General features: G+C 42.6%; 1 protein-coding gene across 1 annotated transcript in view; it reads right to left on the reverse strand.

Moving 5' to 3' along the window:
* Nucleotides 1-26,591, reverse strand: part of USP13 (ubiquitin specific peptidase 13) — a 103,020-nt gene extending 76,429 nt beyond the window's left edge. Inside the window, exons 1-2 of the mRNA XM_079156350.1 lie at nt 26,284-26,591; nt 5,703-5,828 (exon numbers count right to left, since the gene is read on the reverse strand). Of these exons, the coding sequence (XP_079012476.1) occupies nt 5,703-5,828; nt 26,284-26,451 (294 nt within the window). The 5' untranslated portion in view covers nt 26,452-26,591. The remainder of the gene's footprint in view (nt 1-5,702; nt 5,829-26,283) is intronic.
* Nucleotides 26,592-26,992: the final 401 nt, after the last annotated feature.

Here is a 26,992-nt window from a genome sequence, read left to right on the forward strand (position 1 = left end):
TAATAAAATTATGGCATTTGCAGGCAAATGGATGAAATTGGAGAATATCATGCTAAGTAAGATAAGCCAACCTCAAAAAACCAAAGGATGAATGATCTCGCTGATAAGCGGATGATGACACATAATGGGGGGTGGGAGGGAGGCAGGAATGGAGGAAGGGGGGACTGTATAGAGGGAAAAAAGGGGTGGGAGCAGTGGAGGGAAGGAAAAAAATAACAGAATAAATCAAATACCATTACCCTATGTAAACATATGATTACACAAAGGGTATGCCTCTACTTCATGTACAAACAGAGAAACAAGTTGTACCCCATTTGTTTACAATAAAAAAAAAAAACACAAGACCCAACAGGAAAAAAAAAAAAAAAAAAGAAAAGAAAAAAGCATGTTTCCAACAGATTGTGGCATGTGGGACCAACCCCAGGATCCTTCCAAGTAGCCATTGTCAAGATTTTGCTGTGCACTTTCTACAGCTCTAATTTGTCTTAGGAGTCCTAAGACTACTCTCCCACATTTTATTATTTGATATTGAAGGCCAGCTCATTTTTTGTGCTTCTCAGATTAAGGTTTCACAGCTTCTATTAAGGTTTACCATTCACATCTTGGGAATCGTGAAATTATGGAACACTTCAGCTTTCAAAAACTTGTTCCTCCAAATACTGATGCCAAATGCATATCTCCTCTCTTAGCATCCTTTTCCTTCGTGGTCTCAGAGCCTCTGTCCCCTCCCGCCACTCACCTTCCTCAAAAAGAGGTGAAATGGAACCATGGGTGCATTTAACACTCCTGGAGGGAACCTGAAATCTCTACGAAGCTTATGGTGTCCTCTTCATCATTGTCACCCCCTCCTCCATTTCTGCATGATGGTGGAGGTAGAACAAAGGAAAGGAGGTGCATTAAGACTTCCTAGAACATGGGGCTCTTCCCGATTGTGAGATGCAGGCAAAGACTTGTGGCGAGGGTATGGACTTCCTTCCAAAGGTCGTCACCTATGCTTCCGCTACTGCATCATTCCACGGTGGAAATGGGCAGGCTCTGAAGCTGAAACTGCTGTCAGCAGATATGGCTGGGCCCATGTGTCAGGTTCTATGCTAGAGCTGAGGGTACTAACTGAATGAGACTGAATGAAGACGCATTCCATCTCTTGAGCTCACCAGCGTAGTAGGGGAACGTAGAGGTAAACAGATAATAACAAAACAAAACAATAAATTGTGGCAAGAATTAAGAAAGTTTTTTTTTAAAAAAAAGGTACGATCATATTGAAAGGAAGGATTGCTTGGAGAAGGGCTGGTCACGTAACAAGAACGGCAGTACTTTCAAACAGTATCTACTCAGTAAATATTTGGATGGGTGGATGGATGGATGAATGGACAGACAGATGGATATTTTGACCACAGAGAGTACAACAGGTAAAGGAATAAGGATCGAAGTAAGGCATCCCAAACAGAGAAAACAGCAGACACAAAGGCATGAAATTTCAGTGTGTTCCAGGAAGTAGTGATTTGCCATGTCTGGAGTGTATAGTTGGTGGAATAAGAGTGAGGGTTACAAAGGCCGTGGGGACCAGACAGTGAGAACTTTGTAATCATGCAGAAGGGTTTGGACTTCATTCCCAGGGCGACACATCAGAGATGGAAGCTTCAGGGCGCCGCGGATGCACTGATTTATGCGCTGGGAGAGATCACTCTAGAGGAGGGTGCAGACTGAGTGGGACCAAAGGCAGCAAATTTAAAAGAAGGAAAATCAGTCCGAAAGCCACTGTGCTAGTTCTTTTCAAGGACATTGAGCACTCAGACGAGAACAGCAAGGTTGAAGAGGATAGGAGGGACTGAGTGGCTCCTCGGGCAGTAGGAGAGGACAAAGAGAATACAAGAGCTCAACAGAAAGGGGGGTCCAGAAATTTGACGCAGTTCCTGGGATGATTTGGATGTTGCTTACCCAACCTCCCAAAAGTTCATGCTTTGGAAATTAGGTCTTCATGGTGGTACTGGGCAGTGGTGAAACCTTTAAAAAGAGTTCCTTAGGTCAATGGAGGCATGCCCTCCATTCCTACAGAAGGGATTGTAGGAATCTCGTCTCCCAAAACAGGTTTCTGCCTCCCACATGCACTCTGCCATCAGTTATTTGCCATGGAATCCTTTCCAGAGCCTGTACCACCAAAACTATGAGCTAAATAAAACTCCTTTCTTTATAAATTTAGCTTTCCTTGGGTATTTTGTTATACTAATGCAAAACAGACAATGTAGTCCCAAACACCACAGTTCTGTGGAGCTTCCTGCAATCTGTGTATGGAAATGGAGGGAGATATCATCGAGTTAACTGAAGTTCTGGTGGATAATTAAGGAGGCAAGACAGAGGATGTGTATCAGTTAAGGGAACTGGAGATGACAGAATATTTGTTGTCACAGGTGATGAGAATCAGGCTAAACAAGTCACAGGCCCAGAGGACTCAAAGAGGTAGAATAGATCAAAACAGGAACAAATGAGTAAAAGTCAAAATGACTAGAGGTTGTCACCAGCATGAAATGTTTAACTTAACACTTCAGGAGCTGGGCTGTGGCTCAGCGGTAGAGTGCTTGCCTAGCACGTGTGAGGCCCGGGATTCGATCCTCAGCTCCACATATAAATAAATGAATAAAATAAAGGTCTATCAACATCTAAAAAAAATATTAAAAAAACAAACAAACAAACATTTCAGAGGCAGAGCTGACCACGGAAGATTACCAACTTTGTGAACTTGAGCAAGTTACTAAATCTCTGTATTTCAGTTTTTCTTTTCTTTTTTTCTTCCCCCCATTTCCTAAAAGCTCACCACCTTACACTAAGATACACGGGACAAAGTAGACTTCATAAGAATTGCCATGAACCACCCAACAGTAATAGTGACTGTAAATCTTGTATGTCAGGCCAAAACTGAATTATTTTAAAGCTGATCTTTGAATTTGTGGCTTATCTGACCTCCTGGCCTTTCTATTAAACAGAGAACATATTAGGTAGGCTAAGGTGAGAGATTAAATAAATTTCAAATCAGAATTGACTAGGAGATGCGAGATAGTCTACAAACTATTAAGACTACATAAAGTGGGCATTTGAAAATTAATAACATTCCCAATCATTAACCAATAACTGATGAATCATGTAAAAAATAAGACAGTCATATCAGTAACAAAAATTATAGGTTTCCTAAAAAAAATTAACAAAATATAAGTCTATTTACAGAAAATTACAAAATAGTATTGAACAAAATAGAAAAGACCTTAATAAATAGAGATATGCCAGGTCAAATTCAATAAACATTTGTGAAGCACCTACGATATGCTAAGAGCTGTTCAGTGCTAAGACACAGAAACGAACATAACAAACAAAAGTCCAGGCCCTCAAGAAACCACAGCAATAATCCGAGATGTGGATTATAGGTTAATCTATAAATTCAATGTGACTGTGATCAAAATCACAATAGAATTTTTTTTAACCAGATGATCTGATTCCAAAGTCCATTTTAGAAAAATAAAAGTCCAGAAATACCTAACAAAATTCTGGGGAAAAAACAAACATACAAAGAATGCTTGCAGATATGCAGAGACAAATAAAATAAGAGAACAAGTAAGAGCCCCACAACAGACCACAGCTGTAATAAGAAAAGATGGCACCAGAAATCATTCTAAAAGGCAGGACTGCTTTATTAGTAGTGGAACAGTCAGTTATCAACATAGGAAAAAACCAGATTATACAAATATGAAAATAAATTATAGAAGAATTCAAAACTTAAACTTTTTAAACACTCTCACACACTTATGCACATACTTGCCTTAAAAATCAAACTACAAGAAGAAATATCTTTAGGACTTTCAGTTCTGAAACAATTTTTTAGAAAAGATACAAAAGGTATAACTTATAGGAAAAAAGTTTAGTAAATCTAACTACAGTTTAATTTAAAACTTTCACAAGTTTGTTTCATTAAAAAAAAGTGAAAAGGCTATTGGCCAAATTATTTTGTTATATTGTGTGCATGTACAAATATGAAACAACAAATCGCATCATTATATACAACTACAATAAAAAACTGTGGAGAAAAAAACCATAAAGACATGGGTATCTACCAGTTACCATTAAAAAAAAAAAAAAGTAAAAAGACAAACCATAGACTATTAGAAAATTTTGCATATAACAAGCAAAGGTTTGGTACCCAGGATGAAAAAAAAAGAATTCATTAAATTTACAAAGAAAGGGCTGGGGATATAGCTCAGTTGGTAGAGTGCTTGCCTCACATGCATAAGGCCCTGGGTTCAATTCCCAGCACCAAAAAAAACCTTTACTAAGAAAAAGACAAACCACAAAGAAAGGCAAAAAAATATAAATAGGCAAATCAGAAAAGAGAAAACAAAAAAGTGGACAATAAATACATAAAAAGATGTTCACAAAAGGAAATGCTAAATATTTATGAATTATCAATTCATAAACAGTAAACCAGCAAAAATCAAAAGTCTGGTTAAGGGTTAGTGAGGATATGAGAAAACAGCAATTCGAAATCACTGTAGACAGAACAAGTTGGTATAATCACTCTAGGGAGAGATTTATTTTCTTCTAATAAAAAATAAAGATAAATGCACTCATGAACTTCTAAGATATATTTCCTAAGGAAATCTTGCATGTGTACCCCCAGGAAAAGTGTATGAAAATGTTAATTGTTGCATTGTTTATAGAAGCAAAAAAAAAAAGAAAGAAACAATTTAAATGTTTTTCGATAGGAGAATAGTTTAAATTACAAGACACTCATAGGATGGAATACCAAATAAATACTCAAATAACTAAGTACATCCAGATGCAACTCAGCATAGATAGATTCCAGAAACAAACTGAGAGGGAAAATACACAAATGTAACTAGTAGTGTGATAATATATATCTACATCTTTAAATATATGGAGTCATACCATGTATTGTTCATGAATACACATATTTAAATAAAATATAATGACATGCATGAGAACAAGAAACAATGATTCACAGCAGTGGAAAGTTACATTTCTATCAATTAAAGAAAAAGGAAAAAAGCATAATAAATCCCACTATTATGGTATAATTACAATCCATCAATAAAAAATAAATTTTTAAAAAAGGAGGAAAAACTATTCTGAAGCAAAAGCACTTAATGTTTTCCCTTCTGACTTTGGGATCCATGATGAGTATCTCTAGCATTATTTTCTATACTTTCCTGCATATTTAATTAATTAATTTATTTATTTAGGGTACTGAGGATTTAACCCAAGGGCACTTTACCAATGAGCAACATCCCCAGCCCTTTTTATTTTTTATTTTGAATCAGGATCTCACTAAGTTGTTTAGGGCCTCACTAAGTTGCTAAGGCTGGTTTCAAACTTGCAGCCTCTTGAGTCACTGGGATTACAGGCATGTGCCACCATGCCCAGTTAAACTTAAAGCAATTTTTCTAACCAGTCAACCCATGTCTTAACCCATGTTAAGACAACGTCAATCAGAGGTCTAGAGGAAGAAAAATAAAACTGGTTAAGATAAGGTTTGGGGGCAATCCATACATTTCTACAAACAGTACTGTTTTTATTTCCATCATCCAAGAGAATCAGAAGTTATGCAGGCATAGTAAACTCTCCAGGTGATAAAGCACACCAAGACCATGTTGCAGGGAAGATATTAAAGCAAGTTCTCCAAAAAATGTTCAGCTCACCTCTCGCACATGTCTTTTCAGGTGCATGTACACACTCTGTCCAGTTTTTCGAAAATGTCTTTCAACATGTTCCCTTCCAAAAGCCAAGAATGTATTCATGCATACATAGAGTCCACCTTCAGAGTTCTAGAAGAAAGAGACAGGGTACAGCATTAACCAAGAATGCCTGGCCAAGAAGTCTTCCCCAAGGGAAGGGAAAGAGGCTAAATCATGGAGACAATGCCCGCTGAGGACCCCCTTGGTTCCTGCAGTTATCTGCAGTGACCCTCCAATGACTCACAGCCCAGCCCTGGGTGGCAGGTGCTCCTGGACAACTAAGTCCTTCATTTACCGAATACAGACTATCTTCACAGTCAGGTGAGAGCCTCAGAGGCCCTGCAAAACAACAGGTTGGTCTGACTCTTCAAACTGCGAGGGAAAGAGAGGAAGGCAAAAAATTTGGCAAAGGGTCTGATACCCTTGTCACTGTTGTATTTTAATTGCTTTCCTCTACATTCATTGGTACAAGTCTCCAGGAACGCAAAGTTTAAGATTTTTTTTTTATCAGGATAGGTTTCTTCAAAGATATTGCTTCCTTTATTTGTATACACATGAATAAATGACAGGATTATAACGATTTAACAAATAAATAACTTGAAAAGTAAATAATAAAAGGTGGAGTACTATAATAATTCTAACTACGTATTACTACACACCCAATACGTGCCAGTTTCATGTGGTATATTATTTCTAATACTAACCACTGCAAACTGCTTGTATTTGCATCTTTACAGTTTAAAAAAGCAAACAAATAAACAAACAAAAAAAACCTCTAGATAAGTCACTTGCTCAAGTTCCCACAGCTTGGAATTGTCAGAGTTGGATTTAAATCTATTTCTCTTTTTCTTTCTCTATGCCACATTTCAAAGCACATAATTTTATTGAATTAAAGACAATACTAAAACAAAGATACTGTTCACATTTTGATGATTCTCAATCTCAAGTTCATCTTTCCTTTTCTTTCACTTTGCTTAACATGTTTCTCTGTAAACACAGGCTATAAAAGCAGACACTTTTCTTCCAAGGGAGAGGATTTTATTAAGCTTCTGTTAATCTCACCCCTCCAATAACAAAAAACAGACCTCTGGAACACCTGTCAAAACTGCCAGCCAACCTATCAAAATTCCTTACGCTGCATTTCAGTAGAACACAAATGACAATGTCAAAACAGATGTTAATGTTCATTGTAAATATATAAAAAGTAATCTTTAAAGTTCCAATAACTCAGGATTGGTCATTTTTTTAAAGTTTCTAATAATGGAAATCTCCAACATTGCATCTATGGTTTTCAAACCAGGTTATACAGGAGTGTCCTGTCACAAGGACACTGTAACACCATTAGCTCAACTATGTGCCTGTTACTATAGCAAGTAAATTGAAATAAGGCAAATAATAGTAAAGATGGGGGGCTGGGGAGATAGCTCAATGGGTAGAGTGCTTGCCTTGTAAGCACAAGGCCCTGGGTTCGATCCCCAGCACCCCCCCCAAAAAAATAGTAAAGATGGAAATAAAAGACATACATATTATGAAGAAAGAAGAAGTCTGTCTGCTAACAACAATAGAGTTTATATAAAATATCCTAGGGAATCTACAAACTAGAAAAAATAACAACTACGACCTAAAGGTGAATTTAGCAAGGTCATAGGATACCGGTTAACTAACAACAGTAAATCATAATTTTCTATACCAGCAACAAACACTTGCAAATAAATTTTTAAAACTTGTCTGCAAAAGAGCATCCAATAAAATCCATAAACTATTATATAGCTTGTGCTTCCAGATTTTTCCCCCTTAAATGAGATCACTCAGATAAGTTATTTAATAAGAAACAACACATTACATTCATTTGACCAACGGATTAGGTGTTTTTCAAAAGTTTTTTTAAAATAAACATGTTCTCTATCATAATCATAACCTTAGAAAAAAAATATATTGCATCACAGCTGAGGGTACAGCGCAGTGGTAGAACATGTGCTTAGCATGCAAAAGACCCTGTGGTCAATGCCCGGCACCAACCACAAAACAATAAAATAAACATAAAACAGATTATAAACAAAATTCATATTGAGTTGATTTTTTTAAATAAATTGCAGCATAAAATATAACATCCAGAAATATATTCATTTTGAGATAATTGCTTAATATATGTCAAACCATAAGGAAAAAAAGAGAGAAAATCACTAATAAAAGTTACTGGAAGGAGCAAGTATAGCTCAGTGGTAGAGTGCATGCTCAGCAGGCACAAGACCCTGGATTCCAGCCCCAGCACTTCAAAAATTAAAAAAACAACCTAGAAAAGAACAGAATAGAATACTGATTTCACTTATGAAGTAGAAAATAATTTCTGGCTAAGAAATAAAGGATATCATCAGAGATGATGTAACAGTATAAAAATATAAACACTAATGAACGAGTTTTACACCAAAAAAATGTCATGGAACAAATAGAAAACAACAATAGAAAATGGAAAGATGTAGCCTATGATAACTAAAAGCTCATGTCCAAACTATGTAAGACCTGATAAAATTACAAGACGCCAACATTCATGTTCACCTTGATACGAGATTGTCACACATTTGATTTTAAAATGTGCCAAAATATGAAAATCAAATCATCACTTCCTCATAGTCTCCTGAAATAAGCTTATTAAAACAATCTTGAGGCACATATATATGCCTACTAAACCAGCAAAAATTAAAATTGCACAGCCTAAAGTTACAGAGAAGACCTGCAAATGTACTCCCATAACATAAATCAGTTCAGATTCTTCTAGAGAACAAGAAAACTGACCCTCTGACACAGTATTTCTCTTTGGGTACAGACATCAGGAACACAAAAGAAAGGGGGAGAATGCTAATTTGTACAAAAATATTCACAGATGTACAATTTCTAACAAGAAAAGGTAGCAATGGCCCCAGATAGAAGAGTTAAACTATGGTGTAAAAACACAATAGAATACAATAACGTTATTTCAAGTGATGAACTTACAAAGTATGTGTAAATGTATAAAAATGTGTATAGAATCATGTATGATGTATGCAGAAAAACAATGTCAATGAAAAGAGCACATCATGTTGACCAGTGGGAAAGGGAATGGGGGGTGCACAGTGACAAAGATCTGAAGTGAACCTGGAATGTGATAACCAGTTTTATTGTCATTTAAGCTTGCATTTAACTAAGTTCTTGATTTGGGGGCCCACAGCCTCACCTCCCACTCTTTCTTCTTGGTCTAGAGTAGTGCTTCTCAAATCACTGCCCTGCAGGACAGGGCTGCTTTGCCGTGTTTTTCATTTGCTGTGTGGTCCCACTGCACATGACTCAGTTACAGCCAGGGCCAGCTATGGACTTTTCTCACAACAAGTTTCACAAAACCCAAGTGCACCTCTACCCTGTTCAAAAGAGTCCACTGATCACAGACCCAGATGTGGGCTGCAACGTCAAGTTGATGCAGAAATCTCTAAAACACTTACTCTGGGGGCTGGTACCTACCTCTTGGCAAAACTAAACAGTAGAGACCATCAAAATTCAGGAGGTGGCCATGTGTGGAAAAACAGTCTGATGAGGTGCCAGCTAGCTTTTCGAGTCTGTCTGGCTACCATCACCCTCCTCAGCAGTTTGGACATATGAACCCAGCTGATGTGGCCCTCCTACCTACTGTGACCAAGCCAACCTCGAATGGCTCCCCAGGACAGTGGGTGGCATCACCGCACCCCTATCACACCCTGACCCCTGTCAGGCACCTACTCTCAGAAACACCCGGATTAGAATGACCAGAACACTTCTCTGCATTCAGTTCACTAGGATTTTTTTTTTTTTTTAAGTTGTAGAGGGACACCACAGTATCTTTATTTTATTTATTTATTTATTTATTTATTTATTTATTTATTTATTTATTTATTTTATACGGTGCTGAGGATCCAAACCAATGCTCACACATGCTAGGCAAGTGCTCTACCACTGAGCTACAACCCCAGCCCCAGCTAACTAGGATTCTAATGATCATTTTCATAACGCATTGACCAGAAACTTGACCAAGATGCAAGACTTTATTTTGACACCTAAAATGACAAGAAAGTCAAAAAACAGTTCTTAGAGCTCTATAATATTCCCTTTGAAACTTCTCCCATCAGCATGATCAGACTATAAGAGACAGGAGCAGTACCAGAAGCTCTGGTATTGCTAAAACTCACTCCAGTGCGTTTCGATACACACAGCTACACAGACATTTTTTTTTTCTTACATACATTGTATTGCCCTACATATTATTCAGAAGTAACCTCAAGGACCAGGTCACTTCTTTTATATTGCCTGCCATTTAAGAGAATGCTAAAACATTCCAGAACTCAAAGGTCAAGGTTACATGTTTCAAAGTAGCAAGTGAACAGTCATTTTAAATAAAAATACACTGCATTGTCAATCAGTCGGTGTTCAGAGAACTCTGTTTACGTGGTGTTTCTTGGAGACAGGAAGGGAGAATGAGCACGTGTGAGCAGCGCACGCAGGAAACGGTCGTGAGCAGCGTTGCTTTTCATAATCACAGGACAGAGTCTCCTGTGGAAAACAAGAGGTCACTGCCCTAAAGAGAAACATGAGGTGGGGAGATGGAGTCCCAATAAATCCACATCCAGCACAAATTGCATACAAACACCATGAAGGGCTGTGACTCACACTTCCTTGCAAAAGAGAGATGAAAGGGACAAGGGCATGGTGTTTTCTAGAACATCGGCTGTTAAAAAAAAAAAAAAAAGAAGAAGAAAAGATTAACTAAATTTGCTTCTTGAAGTCAGGAAAGGTGGTAACCTCAATGATTAGTAATTTATGGTACATCCCTGAAAAGCGATACTCATGAGCCATTTAAAATTAATTTTGCATGAACATTTACTGATAGAAAATATGTGCATCATATTTTTTTGAGTGAAGAGAGCAGGTAAAATAAACATGGTTGGCATGTAATAACATACACAAGATGTACCCTCTGCCTGACATATGATGCTATCTCAGCATGGGAGGATAAGGTGAGATGTTTTTCAAGTTGTCTTTTAACATTGTCAAGTTCTTCAGGAATGTGGATTTGTTTTTTTAATTTAAAAAAAATAAATAAATAAAAGTTTTCTTTTAGAACTCAAATATAGGTACACAGAATAGAATAGTCTTTGATTGTTCCCTTTATTTGGCTTCCCTGGCTTCAACAACCCAACTGCACAGTTTGAGGGGAAGTTGTATATTCTCACTGCTCAAAAAGTACGGTTGAAATAACTTAAGAGATTATCTTGAGATTTGTAGCTAAAGAAATGTGGGCAGGAGGCTGGGGAGATGGCTCAGTCGGTAGAGTGCTTGCCTTTTAAGCACAAGGCCCTGGGTTTGATCCCCAGCACCCAAAAAAAAAAAAAAAGAAAAGAAAGAAATGTGGGCAGGTACAAGTAAAACAAAGGTGACAAGGAGTGCCATCTCAGGAAGGCAGAAGAGAATGTGATTATGAAACTGGTGGGGGACCCTACCGCAGTCGGAGGCCATCCTGGACTGCAGAAGTGAGTGAAGGGTGTGGAGTCTGGAAAAGAAGGTGTGAAAGAGAAGGTGGCTGTCATGTCACCCCCAGGGGCAAGAGAAGTTGATGGGTGTTGGGGCAGCAGGATGGCTTCAGTCCCTCCATAATCCATGCATGACAATAGGAGACACAAGGAAGCTCGAGGGCCCTTATGATGCTTACATCTCCTCAGGAGAGAGAGAAAATAAGCAAGAAAGATGCAGAAGATAACTTCTGGAAGGAATAAGAGTAATAGGGGGTGGCCAGGCACAGGGGCACACACCTATAATCCCAGGCTAAAGCGGGAGGATTTTGAGTTCAAAGCCAGCCTCAGCAACTTAGCAAAGCCCTAAGCAATTTAGTGAGACCCTGTCTCTAAATGAAATATTTAAAAGGGCTGGGCAATAAAACAAAGGCCAAATGTTCTCTCAGACATGCGGATGCTAACACGCAATAAGGTGGAGGGGAATAGAAGTTCACTGGATTAGACAAAGGGGAATGAAGAGAAGGGAGGGAGGTTGGGAATAAGAAAAGACAGTAGAATGAATCAGACATCACTTTCCTATGTTCATATATGCATACACCACCAGTGAAAATCCACATCATGTACAATCACAGGAATGGGAAGTTATACTCCATGTATGAATAAATGTCAAAATGCATTCTACTGTCATGTGTAACTATAAAGAACAAATTAAAAAATAAAGGGCTGGGGGTGTGGCTCAAGGTTAAGCATCCCTCAGTTTAATCCCCAGTACCAAGAAAAAAAAAAAAAAGAGTAATAGAGGATAGAGGTCCTTATACAGCTGGTAGGGCTGAGGGGAGCCTTCAGTGAGCTCCCCAGTGTGAGGGGCCAAGGAAGCAAAGGAGGAGGTGCCAGATGAAAAGACGCGTAAAAGCGAGAAAAAGTACTGCTCTTCTTCAAGAACAGAAAGCCAGGGTGCTGCAGAGGCACAAGGAGGAGGTGACAACACAGAGGGAGAGGTCGGTGAAGGCCAGCTCCAGGAGACCCGGTGGGCAGAGGAGGAGCTGGGCTTCACTCTAAGCAGGATGCACAGCCACTGGAGGGCTTTCAAGTGAGAAATGCCACAGTCTCATCTATATTCTTAAAAGATCACTCTGGCTATGAGGAAGAACTATGGGGACAAGGTCAAGAAAACACACAGTGAAGGGGCTATGGTATAGTCTAGCTTCACACTGTCCGATACAGTAGCCACCAGCCACAGGTAGGTATTCAGAGTGAAATTAAAAATTCAGTTCCTCATTTGCATACACCGGCCACCCTAAGTGCTCGCTGAGCTTCACGTAGTTAGTGGCCAACCTACTGGACAACAGGCAAGTGCTCTACCACCGAGCTACATCCCCAGTCCAGAAAGTTCTTTTAGATAGCCTTTGTCTAATCAAGGCCAGATGGTAGCTTAGCCTGGGAGAGAAGGCAATAGAAAGAGAGAAAGGGGCTCACTACACAGAGGGGGCAACTTAGGCAGATTTGGGGAGATAATTTTAGAACAGCACCCATGGACATAGAACATGGGTTAGATGTAGGGGTGGATGGAAAGGGTGGAATCCAGGACAACTGCTGTTTTGATTCCTTATGCCATAAGACACCCACCACTCCCTGCCAAACTCCTGCTTTCACCAAGCAGCCTTCCACCTGAAAGCCAACATCTCAGGTACTCCCATACAGGAATGGCAGACACGCATTCAGATATCATCATATCCAGAGCAAAGATCCCAAGACATTCTGTCTTCTGGAGGAAACCAGACAAAAGTTTGAAAATGCAAACATTAAGTACATGCAGATGAGACACAAAGGTGCAATAAAAAGTTAAAACAAGGTTCCAGATCAAGGGCAGCAAGCATGAGACACAAAGAAATGGGAAATGAAATTTTTTAAAAAGCCTTATCAGAAAACTGGCTGGATAACAGGGACCAAGCAAAGCAGAATTACCACAACGCAGTATTTGCAAAATCCAAAACCTTGGTTTCAACAGAAAAAAATCCACTGAAATAAAGTTGTGTACCTAAGCTAAGTAGGAAAAAATGCACATAATCCCAAGAGAGTGTAGGTCTTTCTGCTAAACATTGATCAATCATGTTTGTGGTCATGAACTGTTAAGAAAAGATATAGGGCTGGGGATGTGGCTCAATGGTAAAGTACCTGCTTTAGATTCCCAGCAAAAAAAGAAGGGAAGAAAGAGAAATGTGAAGGCAGTAATCATTCTTGAAGCATGCTCTCATTTGGAAAGTTCTTCTCTCTCCAGAGGACTCCTACACCTTGCCCAGCCTGGACACACTAAATAAAAGCAGAGTCCAAACAACTAGATTTTGATGCCACTATAAATTTACTGTTTTATTAAAATGTCATTTATTAACTTTTTTCTTAAATATAAAACTGAATCCTCTCTATGCAAATTTTAGCATGAGGATGAGGATGCTGTCACTGGCAACAGCTGGGGAAGAGATGGGGCAAGACATGAGGGGCCTCCACCACCAGGCTCACAGGACAAACGGGCACTCTGAGAGCCACTGGTGAGAGAGGCTCAGAAGGCTCTGAGCTGAGCATGGTCAGTTGTGCTAAAGTGAAGCCATAATCCACATCAACAGTTCCTAGCTTTTATATAAAAAAAGAAAAATGTGAAACCATCTTGTCAACAGTAAACGCTTTTCTAGTCATTTATTTTTATTTTTTAGGCCTGATGGTTTTCCACCATATGACCCAGCTCTTCCACTCTTTAGTATTTATTCAAAAGAAAATCAGCATACTATAGTATTACCTGCATAACCATGTTTACAGCAGTGCAATTCAAAATAGCCAAGTTGTGGAACCAGCCCAGGTGCCTGCCAACAGATGAAAGGATAAAGAAAATGTGGTCTAGATACACAATGGAGTTCTACTCAGACATAAAGAATGAAATTATGCCATTTGCTGGTAAATGGATGGAACTGGAAAACATCTTGCTAAGTGAAATAAGCCAGACTCAGAAAATCAAGGGTTGAATGTTTTCTCTCGTATGCAGAAACTGTAGAGAATAAAAGTAATAAAAAAGGGATCTCATGAAAACAAAAGGGGGAACTGTAAAGAATAGGAAGGGGATCAATGGGGACAGAGAAAGAGTGGGAAAAAGTAGGTACTAGGGAATGAAATTGGCCAAATGATGCTAGGTGCGTGTACAAATATATCACAATAAATCCCATTCTAATGCATAATTATAGTGCATCAATAAATAAATAGAAGGGACTCCAGTACAGGAAGGCAACTGGGGGAGAAGTGCTGGGGAATTAAATGGAGCAAATATGTTACGTGCATGCAAGATTGTCACAATGAATTCCACAGCTATGTATAATTATAATGCATTAATAAAAAGATTTAAAAAGAAGAAAAAAAAGCCCTGATGGCTTTCTTCAGGATGCATTTGCCCTGATAAACTATGCTAACCAGGAGGACTGGGTTTCCAGGTTAACTCACAAAAGCCCATCATTCTCAGCTGATTGAAGTATGGATAGTAGCCCTGAGTTGAATTCCCCTCAAAAAGGCCAGCAACCACTCATCGTCATGGCTTTCACTCCCGTGCAGAGCTTCATGCAAGATTGTCACACGCAGGATATCTCTCTTTGGCAACCCCAAGACCCTATGAACACCATGTTCCCTTCTTCTCAGAGGGTACCCCCCCACACCCCACCTCCAAGAAAAGGGTAATCCCCTGAAAGGAGCAGACTTGAATGACAAAAAATGGCAAGCCCTTAGTGGACAGCAAGCCAAAAATGTCAGGAGAGCACTGCACCAAGGAGATAAGACACCATATGGACCAGAACTGGAAACAAGCCAAGAAAAAGAGTATATAAACTCCCTTCTTAGGCAGCTCATTGACTCAGTCCAGATCTCCTGACGACTCCACGTCAGCCAGGTTCGTGAGTCCCACCGATCATCCACCCAACGAGATTGTCGAGACTTCGAGACTTCGCTGCTCTGACGGCTTTACGACCAGCGGAGCCTGCCTGTCCTCAATCCACGGACCATTGGCCCGAGGGAGTTCCGAGACCAGCCGTCGTCTTCTCTCCGACTAAGACACGTCGCATTCGAGGTCGTCGGAACCGACACGACAGAGAGGACTTTGGACAATTTGATTGAGGTGTGTTGGGTTTGACATATGATTTTATTGAAGTATGATATTGGGAATATTAAGGTTAAGATACAGAGTATGTTGTCCCAAGTGTATCAATAAAAGTCAACTTGTTTGGAACTAAAAATTCTGGTCACTCGCCTCTCTGCCGCTCGCGATAGTCCCTTCCACCACATAGCCTCTGGCTAGAGAGCGAGGGACAGCAGTAACAGCATTTCATGAGCAATACGATAACAACAATCCTGCAGAAGGTTCTAGAGAAAGGAAGGCCCAGGCTTGGAGAATTCAGTGAAAGCCAAGCCCTTGCAGAAGTCTCACGGCTACCATTTAATAGTAAGCAGGGTGGGATCTGGACCCAGGCCAAGCTGGCCCCCACAGGCTGTCTCAAGCCTCTTGAGAAGCAGATGTCATATTGGTGGCAGGAGCTAGGTGGGTGGCTGTCAGCAAGCACAGACATCGTCGCGAGGGCCTAGAGAAAAGAGCAGTTTTTCCCTTTTTTCAAGACTGTTTCATTCAAGGAAAGCAGGAGGGTCAGGCAAAGAAGAGTCACCCCACTCAAGTGAGTGGCCCATGCCAGGTGCTCTGCCAGGCTTTCCTATGAGGAAGATAAGTATCCACTTCTCAAACTCCAGAGGACAGCTGGTGCTCCTGGGAGGTGGCCACTCCTGGCCGACAGCTCCTGGAGGAAAACAGTTTCAAGACCAAAGGGATAGGGCCTAAGATGCTAGGGAAACAACCCAAGGGTCACCAGTCTCCACAGGACACCGACCCTCATCAACAGGTGTCCAGTAATTAAACTGAGGGCCTGGAGGGATGATCCACACCAACCAAGGCTTCTTCCAAAGTTTCAGGCACAACACTCAATGACAGAATCCACCAAACGGCATGTTCAAAGGATCAATTCAACAGTTTTACCCTAAAAATACAACATGTGGATTACTTTAATCCCTTCTTCCTATATCCACCCCCCCCGCCACATGCTGTCCCTACAGTCTCTTTCCTCCTTGCCAATCCACTAATCCTTTTGCCAGACCACCGAGACTATTTCTAAGGACTGCTGGGGACAGGGTCATCTATGTTCAGGTCACCACATCTACAGCCACACCCAAAGAATTAACCAGGACAAGAAAAACAACACTTGGTTCAAGTAGAAGAAAGTTTTCATAATTGCAGTGCACTTAAAAAACCTTCTGCCTCTTGGTCACCTGCCTGTGTGGTGTATGAGCAGCACAAGGACTCCAGATTTTATATCATGAAACAGGAAGGTCCAATGTATTCCATCTACGATGGCTCATGCAATGTGATCGCCTGTTCAAACCTTCAACTCCTGGAAGAGTTACTCAGGAATGCAGTGTTTAAACTAGGAACGTCCAGACTCTGAAATCCACACCCTGACCTCCGGGCTCCATTCCAGTTCCCAACTGCCCAGGGGGCACTCAGTCCTTGACTGCTTGCATTTTCTCCCTCACCTTCTCCCTTTATGTCCTTGACACTCCATCTTCCAAGCTACCCCCATGAAGTCTGCTTTAGTGCCTCCCACTCCTTCAACACTGCATATTCTGTCACTAAGTTGGGCCATTATCTTTCATCAAACTCTCTGCTGGGTTTATCTCCCCCCACCCCAGATCTCTGTCCCCACTATCATCACCCCAGGGGGCAAGCACGACCTGCCAGTCTAGAGCAGCCTCCAGTCTGCTCACTTATTCAAGGTCCCAGCCTCCCCATCTATTCACTCCACTTGCAGAGCAGCAGCACTAAATGACTAGCATTCTCATGTGGCTCTGGCTCCTAACTGGCTGGCCCATTAGTTTTAATCTTATCAAGACCAATCTCCTCTATAACCCATGGAGGAGTCGGCCTTGCTCTCCTGCCTCCCCAGTGACCCTCTCTTCCATAAGACAGCTCACTCACTCACACACATGCTAAACTTGGCTCTACCTCCATACCTGTCTCCTCCTCCAAAATGCCACCTTTTCAAATCCCATCCAATTGTCCGGCCCAGGAACTCTTCCAGATTTATTTATTGACTATCCCCAGGCCTGAAGCCTCCATGCACACATTTTAAGTGCCACACTGTAAAGATCCAGGGTCTACCCTCATCGGACACATCAGGATTCCATTCCTGTCTCTGTCAGGCACCAGTCCTGAACAAGTCCTTTAACAGACTGCCTAACCTCTCTGCTATGAAACAGCAGTAATCGTAGTAAGTGTATCTTATAAGGCAATTGCTACCATGATTAAATGAGATGATGTACTCAGAAGTGCCTAGTACTATGTTTGGTTCATAATAAGCATACGACAGTAGCACACACATTCCAATATGACAGCAATCCACGTCACACTCTTCCTTCCTGTGAGCCTGCTTCCTCCCGTTTATGCATAGCCTCTGCCAGGAGGCAGCACCGATCGCAGCACCAGGTACATGGTAGGTTGGAAATAAGAAGTAATACTTGCTCATTAGGGCTGGGGAGATAGTTCAGTTGGTAGAGTGCCTGCCTCGCAAGCACAAGGCCCTGGGTTCAATCCCCAGCACCGCAAAAAAAAAAAAAAAGCTTGCTAATTAACCCCAAACAAAATGTCTCATTTTTAATCTTATCATGGAAAGCACGCGCTCTTCTGCACCACAAGCAACCTCTCAGGATGGAGGCACGTTGAGATTCATTAAATTCTTGTCATTGTTGCATTGTCCTGATGGTTCAGCCCTAAAAATAGCACTCTTGTTCACAACTTTGAGGTGCACAGGGACAAAGGGTGTCCTCCACAGGTCACTGCAGGTCACCACAATACTGGCAGCACGGAGTCCTGGCCTCTCGCCATCTCCATTGACACAAGCCACCCAAATGCAGAAAGGATGGTGGTCACCAGAGATGAGGAAAGGGGCCCAGAAGGAGTTAGTGTTTAATGGGTAGAATTTCAGTTTTGCAAGACAAAGGAGTTTGAGAGGTGATGGAGGTGATAACTCAAGACAATGCAAAGGTGCTTGGTGCCACTTAAAAATGGTTAAGGGGAAGGCTAAGGGAGAGCTCCGTGGAATCACAAGTCCCTGGCTCAATCTCCAGCATGAGCGTGCACACACACACACATGCACACACACACTTAAGATGGCAAATGTTTTTGTTATGTGTATTTTACAATTTTAAAAATTACAAAGAGAGGGAAAGAAAGGCAGAGTGAATGACCCTGCACACCTCCCAACCTGGGATATTAAAGGGGATGACAGCACTTTTACCTGAGCTGTAGGCTGGGAACAGGGATGCAGGGGAGGGAAAAGAGAATTCAGACTGCACAGAAGTCGAGTTTCAGACCAGCAGAGAAAACACATTTCCCCATAAAAGCCTTCCTGGAGGATCAGCATCATCGCTTACACTCCAAAACTCTACATAAAAGGTAATTAGCCCCTGCCAAAAAGGACACAAGTGACTTCTTGATTATTACTTAGGAAAAGTAGGATGTCGTGGTACACAGGACAGATGGCACACAGACATTAATTTTACTCCTTTCTGAAACCCCAATAAAGACATAAACTATAACAATAAAATCAAGAAAACTGGCCTGCAAGTAGACAAGAGCTAAGAGGAACTGGCAGAGCTGAATCTGAGACCAACAGCAAAAAAAGCCGAGATCCCACCTAATTATACCCCAGAATTTCCAAGACTCTGGAACTGGCAGCTCCCGGCAAGTCCAGAGGTTGGGGTGAAACAGAGACTAACATAAGGAGGAAGGGTTGAACATCGGTCCAGAGAGTAGTCAGAGACCCAGATCCATTCTCCACTGCCAGCAGCCCCTCCCCCACACCACACACTAAGAAGATTTATTTTCTAAAGCAGGTAAAAACAAAGGTCTCACCTGTGCCAGGTCTCAGTCAGGCACAGTGGCACATGCCTGTAATCCCAGCTACTCTGGAGGCTGAGACAGGAGAATCACAAATTCAAGGCCACACTGGGAACTTAACAAGACCTTGTCTCAAAATTAAAAAAGGCTGGGAATGTGGCTTAGTGGCACAAAGTCCCTGGATTAAATCCCTAGTACCTCATAAACAACAACAGCAAAGGTGACAGGACTGTACAAGAATGAGCTCCATTAAGAACAGAGGTACCACCTGAAAATACAGTGACTAAGAAAATGTGTGTGTATCAGATTTGGTCAGAAATATAGACACTATTCTAGGTATTTCAGGCAGAAAGAGATTTAATTCAGGAAATTAGAAGCTTACAAAATCTTTGGAAAGGTTGTGAGAGCAAAGGTCAGGAAAGCCACCATTGTTGCTCAGGAAATCAGGCTGTCTAAGCATCACAAGAAACTGCACAGGTGATTCAGATGCCCCGTCATTGAGGTGGCTCCAACACCTATGGGGACACCCAGAAGCTGCCGGGAAAATGTCACATTTACTATGTGCCACAGCTGCAATAGTAATAGTTGCTTTTCATTTTCCTTTACCTTCCATAACTCTTACTAGCAAAATCAAAAACAAAGGATTGTTTTCCTTTGTTGCTGTCAAAGGATTCTGGAAAGTACAGTGTTCAGGTGCACAGCCCTGCAATACAGGATAAAGCCCAGCAAAACAGGGACAAAGTTAGAACCAACAGGCAATATCCAGCCTAGATCCAATGTCCAGACGCTGAGGCCACTGGGGTCCTTTTCTCCTACTCTGCTCCCTGAAATCGGCAGACAGGCCTTCACTTCCCAGGAAAGAGATAAGAAAAGTCACCTAACCACTGTAGAAAGGTGGGGGAAACAACTCAAGATACTAGCATTTAAGTTTCCCCAGAGAAACAGCCCAGCCATGTCACCCTACAGTGAAGTTCACATCAACAGAATAAAGAATTCTTACCTTTGCCCAGCAGCTCAGGAGGCTGGGGCAAGCAGATCACAAGTTCAAAGTCAGCCTCAACAACTTAGTGAGGCCCTAAAGCAACTTAAAGAGACTTAAATAAAATATTAAAAGTGACTGATGATTAAATGCCCTTGGGTTCAATTCCTGTTACCCGCCCCCCCGGAAAAAAATGAAGTTTTACCTTTGAAGTATCCAAAACTTTACATCTGAGTAGCTCCAATTTTTTCAAATATAGTCAATTAAATTCTCTAAATTTTAATTTGCTTTACAAAGAATGTGCATGCTGTATCACATGACACCTATAGTTGAAGTAAGACTAATACAGTAACTTAGTATAACCCCAAAAGACATGTCTCAGGCAAGGTGTGTGATTAGAGAAAGCAACTATACTTTTCTTAACTAAATTCTAGCACTTTGGTTTTTGAGGTATGGCCTGGGAACCCTGCAACACCCCAGAGACCCTCCAAGCAGTTTGGGAGGTCAAAACCATTTTCATAGCATGAAGTTATATGTCTTTTTCACTCTCATTTTTTCATGGCATGCAGTGGGGCTGGGGTATGACTTGGTGTAGAGCTTTTGCCTGGCATGCATGAGGCCCTGGGTCCATCCCTGGCATCACAGGGGTTAAAAAGAAAAGGCTGTTAATGGCGTACAGTGGCATTTTTCAGAGGCTACATAACATTGCTGCTCGAGCAACTAATGAATGCAATTACTCAAATTATTTAAAAAGTTTTTCTGTTTTAATTTCTAATACAGTAGATGTTGATGGATGGAAATCCTGCAAAAAGCTCTGTGGGAACCCTAAAAATATTTAAGAATATAAAGAGGCCAAAATGCTTGCTTTTGACAAGTGAAACTAAGCAAATCAGATTTAGCTTAAGTTCACATCTTCTAAAAAGAATAGTCTGTAAGTTCTTAAATTTTGCTTTACCATCACATATCAGTTTATCCATTAGAAGGAAGAGTTTTCTACACAGAACATTATTTTCCTCCCTACAAGTCAGCGCCTTCTAGGTATTTCTAAGCAATGTGCACAGTACAATGGCCAAAAGCACAAAATCTACCCAGATACTTGTACACCAATTATCAAAGTAGCTTTATTCACAATAACCAAAAGTTGACAATATCTCAATGTTCAGCAACAGATGGATGAATAAGCAAAATGCAATACATACATACTGTGGAATATTATTCAGCCTTAAAAAGGGGATAGAGTTCTGATACTCACGCTATAACACTGATGAACCTAGAAAACATCATGCTGAGTGGAGTAAGCCTGACCAAATGGTAAAAACACTGTGTGTTTCCACTTAGATGAGGTACCTAGAATAAGTAAATCCAAACAGACAGAAAATAGAAGATTTACAAGGAGCAAGGAAGAAGGGAGATGGGGAGCTATTGTCTAGCAGGTACAGGGAGCGTGCTCTGGGAATATGTGAGCTGTCATTATTGCTGGCAATACCCAAGAGAGTACAAAGCACATTAAAAAACAAAAAAATTGTGGAGGGAAAGACAGAAAGAAGGACTTATGGACCCCTAACATAAAGTTTTCCCATAAGCAGATGGAGATCTCAAAGCCTTTCCAAATGGGATCTAAACCAGTCATGACCACCAGTACCCTATCCACCAGTTTTGAAAAGATTCCCAAGACATCCCAACATCACTAAATCACCTCCAAACTTCAGAGAATTGGTTGGCGGGAGGGGTGGACATGTTCTTAGAAAACAGCCCAGATGCTGGAAGGGAACAAGAGAGATTGGGAGCCCTCTACACTGAGTCTCACATCCCTTTGGACCGCCATTTTGGTATAGCCACTGTGTGCAGCTGATTGTCACAACAGGTGTGGTCTGACAGCCCTAGCCTCAGCTGCACCCAGGATCTCTTGCTGCTCAGCTGCTGCTGGTCATGCGAAGCCTGCAGATCCTACTCAGCCCTTCTGGGCACAAACGCAAACCTGGAAGAGTGAGGACATTTCCACTCCTGGGGCAACACTTGCCCAGTGGGGGATGGGAGCCAGTGGACAAATATTCCCCGCTTCCATATCTCAAGTGGAGGACTCTGAGAAGCATTCCACAGTTCCCTGAGGGATTAAGCACCAGCTGCACACTGTAGAAACCAGCCCTGTAGCTCACTCTTGGAGTGGCTTTCCTTCCTTCTCTTTGTCACCATTTCCTTGGTCGCTATTCCATGTCTGGTCCTGGGGACACCTTTCCAAAATAAACTGCCTGCTCTAAAGCACTATCTCAACATCCACATCTTCAGCTGACCCAGCCGAGATGAGGTAGAGGCAAGCACGCCCCGCCACACACACCAGCCCCAGGGGCGCACGCTGGCACGCTCCCGAACAGCACGAGAGGCCTGCGACAAGGCCTCACACCTAGCAAATGCCTTAAAAATAAGAATGAAATGGGTGAAAGAAAATAAAATAAGAATCAACTAGGAAAGATGGGCTTTAACCGCTGCGCTGCACGCCACAGACTCCAATCAATACAGGCACCGAGAGGAAAGGATGAAGCCTAAAGCAGAGGGGAACGGGGAAACAGAGGCTTGAAAAAGGATGGGGCGAGGAAGAGGGAAGAGCAAACGAGTGGCGGGTGTGGAAGAGTCAGAGACTGGTCTCTCTAGAAACACACAGGACGTGCACCCAAGAAATGAGAGCAAATTTTCATGGTGGTCCATGAGGCTGCTCAGAGCCATGAACCACTTCCAGTTAGCCACATGGAACTTTCTGCGTAACATCTGACAACCAAATTCTTGAGCTCACAACTTGCAATGGAGTCCTTTTACTTCGTCCTTCCCCCTTCTTCCCTTCCTTCTTCCTTTTCCCTCCCCACCCCTTTTTTTTCCTATTTTAAATCGAATATATATAGTGACTACTTATCAGACGGGCACACTTTACATATTAAACTTATTTAATCCACAGACAACCCCTTGAGATAGATTCTGTTATGGTCCCCATTTTACAGATGGAGAAAGGGGGTTACGGAGAAGTTACACATCTGGGTGACAGAACCAGAATTCAATCCCCGCTAAGTTGGCTGTCTCTTTCACAGCTGCCCCCCAATAAGGAAGTCACATTATTCTATGTGAATCCTACACGATTCCTTTCGCAGGGTCTCCCATGTGTTGTACCCTCACCATTGGTGGAATATGTCACCCATGTTATTCAAGTTTCCTAAACATCTGAGATCCTGGTATACATGCCAGCTTCTGGGAATAAGACAAAGACCCCAGCCTCCAGAATGGTCACACTCAAAGGCAAAGATAAGCATATAAACATTGCTGGTGGTTCAACAGAGATGCTCATGGGGTCTAGTGGGGGGCACTATGGAAATGACTCACAGAGGAAGAACCACTTGAATTGAGTCTTAAAAAGATGCTCTGCTGGGCAGATTACAGAGCTCAGGAGAAAACCAAATCAGAAAGGTGAACAAAGGTAGGTGAAAAAACAAATTCTCCCTCATTCCAAAGCAGCTGTTATGGAGCATCTGCTATAAACTGAGACCTAGAAGGTTGTGGAAGGAGAAGTAAGAAAATTACTGAAAATAATTACATGGTGTCTCACTCAATACATCCCACTAGGTGAAGATCAGAGGTCTTCACGTTGTACCCAAGGCATAAATGAAAATTTGTTGCTTCAGTCTTCTTCCAACACTACTCTAAATCACATAATTTAGAGTTGCTTTCTCTAACTGACTACATAAAAGCAAGATCAGGTGTCAGGGGTATAGCTCAGTGATGCAGTGTGTGCTTAGCAAGTGCTTGTCCCTAGGTTCAATCCCCAGAACACACATAAAAAAAAAAAAAGTCAAGATCAAACACTTCTCCTCATCATCTATTTACTCTCTTTTTGGTTCTGGCTTACTTCTTGTTACTTGCCAAATCAATCTTTTTCTTTTAGGCAAATAAGAAGAAAACATTCATACATGATATGTTTGCACATGTAATTTTCCTTTCCTAGAATGTTGGTCTCCTTGATTTTTTACCCGTCTTTATCTATGAACTTTCTCAAAAGTATCCAATACAAGCATGATTTTTCTCCCTTGTTTTTGCCTTTCTCTACCATAGTCCAACAGTTCTTGTGAATTAAAGTCTTTGATGTGTTTGGCACCAATAAACTTCACTCTGAATGGTTCTTATAACCATGCAGGTATGAACTTGCACACAGTAGGTGCTCAAGAAATGTGTAATGAATTCATAACAAAATGTTAAGGAAGTGCCATAAGGAAATACCTCACATTATCAGGCACCGTGCTTTAAGATGCCTAGTATAAAATCCTCTTCCTCCCCTGGAACACAGATAATGAAATATAATGATTCATCAGACTTGTAAGTAATCCTGCTCTCCCCCAAGGAACTACTGTGATACAAATGAAATCATCATTTTATACTGGACAAGATGTTTCTAGAACAGCATTTGGCACACAATAAAATCCCAGTACCATTTGTAGAAGTTAATTAAAACAATCAGCTTTTTCTCACACCTGCCATATACTATATAACAAGTTTCTCCAATAAAAAAGTCTGAACTTGAGGAGCAACCCAAATCAAACATGGAGAAAGTTGTCTACAACCCTAAAAGACTTTCTTCTTCTGGAGTTCACAGCCTGTCAAATGCTTAAGTTAGTTAGCAATTAGCCCTTGTCCCTCTCCAGACTTAGGCGCTTTCAGTGTATTCTGCCCAACACTGGCCACACAATCTGAAGGCGTTTTCAAGTATCTTGTGGATAACAGGAAGCACTGGTACTGCTGATGGTCACTGTGAGTACTGGGATCGCGATATCCTGTTTTAAATACAACCATTCCACTCCACTTTACATGCCTCTTTGTGAAAGAAAAATAATAACAAACAAGTTAGATTTTATCCCCAAACGGTCTGGAGTAACAAAAGAAAAACTAAACGTCACAGGGAGGATGATAATTCTGGGACTCCGATATATACCAAACAAAAATGCTTTGAAACCAAATTAATCCACAAAATAATAAAGGAAACTTAGGGAATTTTGCATTCATTTGGGTTTTTCCTTCAAGGATACTGTACATACTATGAATAAAATGCGTTGGACTGTTGTGAGACCGCCTCTCGCTCCAATCCTGCACCTCCCATGCATTGAGATCTGCCGGGTGACATATGAGATCTAAAGTGGGTGGATAAAAATAACCTGGTCCTCAAAAAGACATGATAAACGCCAGACAGCTGAGTCACTTTGAAGCCCATCTTGACTCCCAAAAGGGACAATTCACCCTCCTTCTGGTTCTCACACATCCACATACAACCAGGTGAAAACCACCAACAGCCGCCCTGGGTGGAGGGCGGTGATGCGTCGTAACTTCCCCTCCAGTCTCTGAGGTCACGACTCGGGATTGAACTTTTAATAATTTATACTAGCGAACGTCAGCCAAGTGACTCATTTAGAAGGGAAAGGAAAAAAGGCTTAAGAAAACTATCATAATCCAGCAGACCCCCATCTCTGCTGCCCGAGTGGAGAGAGCCGACGATTCCTTCTGACATTCTAATGGCAAGAAACAGTGGGGAGAAATGGGAAGTGGAAGGAGAAAAGCCCAGAGAGGGCTCAAGAATTGTCCAGGAGTGGGAATCCCCAGGCAAAGCAAATGGTCCCAGAAAGAGAAATGCTGTGAGCGTCCGGGGGTGCGGGATCGATCCCTACCACCTACCCGCCCCCCGCTCTCACCCCAGGGAGGACGCAAACGATCTGCAACGCGCAGCTCAGAGCAAGGAACTAACTCTTTGATTCCATGTATCTTTCAAACGGTGGCGGGGCTGTGGGAAGGCAGCTGGGGTTCCGGGCCCTTGCAGCCTAGCAGCCCGGCGGAGCAGACCACTCTGGCGACCCCGTCATCGGCTGTAGCAGCCTTGGGGCGCTCGTTAAGTGGCTGCCCAACTGCAGTGCCCCCGAGCCAACTCCGCTCCGGGAGGAGGAGGAGGTCCCCGGCCGCCGCTGCGCATCTTCTCCCCTGCCTCACTTGCCGCCGAGGTCCGCGGCTCGCGGCCGCCCCAGGCCGCCGGCACCGCGACCCTCCCGGAGGCGCCTCACTTACGGGGGAGTCGTAGGAGAAGGCGCACTCGTTCTTGTAGACCCTGTCCCCGGACCTGGGCACGCGGATGGTGGGCATGTGGGGCACCAGCAGCTCGCCGATGTCTCCTGCAGCCATCTTCCTGCTGCCGCTGCCGCCCGGCATGCTGAACAGGGCGCCCCGGCGCTGCATGGCCGCGGCGCGCACCGAGCGGAGCCGAGCAGAGCCGGGCGGGAGCGCGGGGTCTGCCGGCCGCCGCGGCGCCAGCGGGCGGGCGGGCTGCGCGGGCAACGCGAGCCGAGCCGGGGCGGGCGGGCAGAGCGGGCAGAGCCGGCCGCGGGGCGGGAGCGGGCACCGGGGCCCCGGGCTAGGGGGACGCTGCTATTTTTAATCCAATGGCGAGTCGCCGGCCCAGCTGCAGCGTCAGGCGGGGCGCTGGGGAGCGCCAGCCGCAACGCGCCGGGGAGGGGGCGCTGGAGGGGGCTCTGCGCCCGGCCCGGCTCGGCGGCGGGGGCCGGAGGGCGAGCCCGGGGCGGCGGAGCGGGATCCCCGAGCCGGCGGGGAGCCAGAACGCCCCGCGGGAATGCAGCGGGCTGCTCGCCCACGCCGGCGGCTGCGGCGGGCCACCACCACCGTGTTTTCGATCCTGAATCCCTGGCTTGCCAGGGGACAGCTCCGAGGAGGCCAACACAAAGAGCAGGACGGAGGGCTTACAAAAAAAAAAAAAAAAAAA

This window comes from Sciurus vulgaris, assembly GCF_902686455.1.
Source record: "Sciurus vulgaris genome assembly, chromosome: 10".
Lineage (NCBI taxonomy): Eukaryota > Metazoa > Chordata > Mammalia > Rodentia > Sciuridae > Sciurus > Sciurus vulgaris.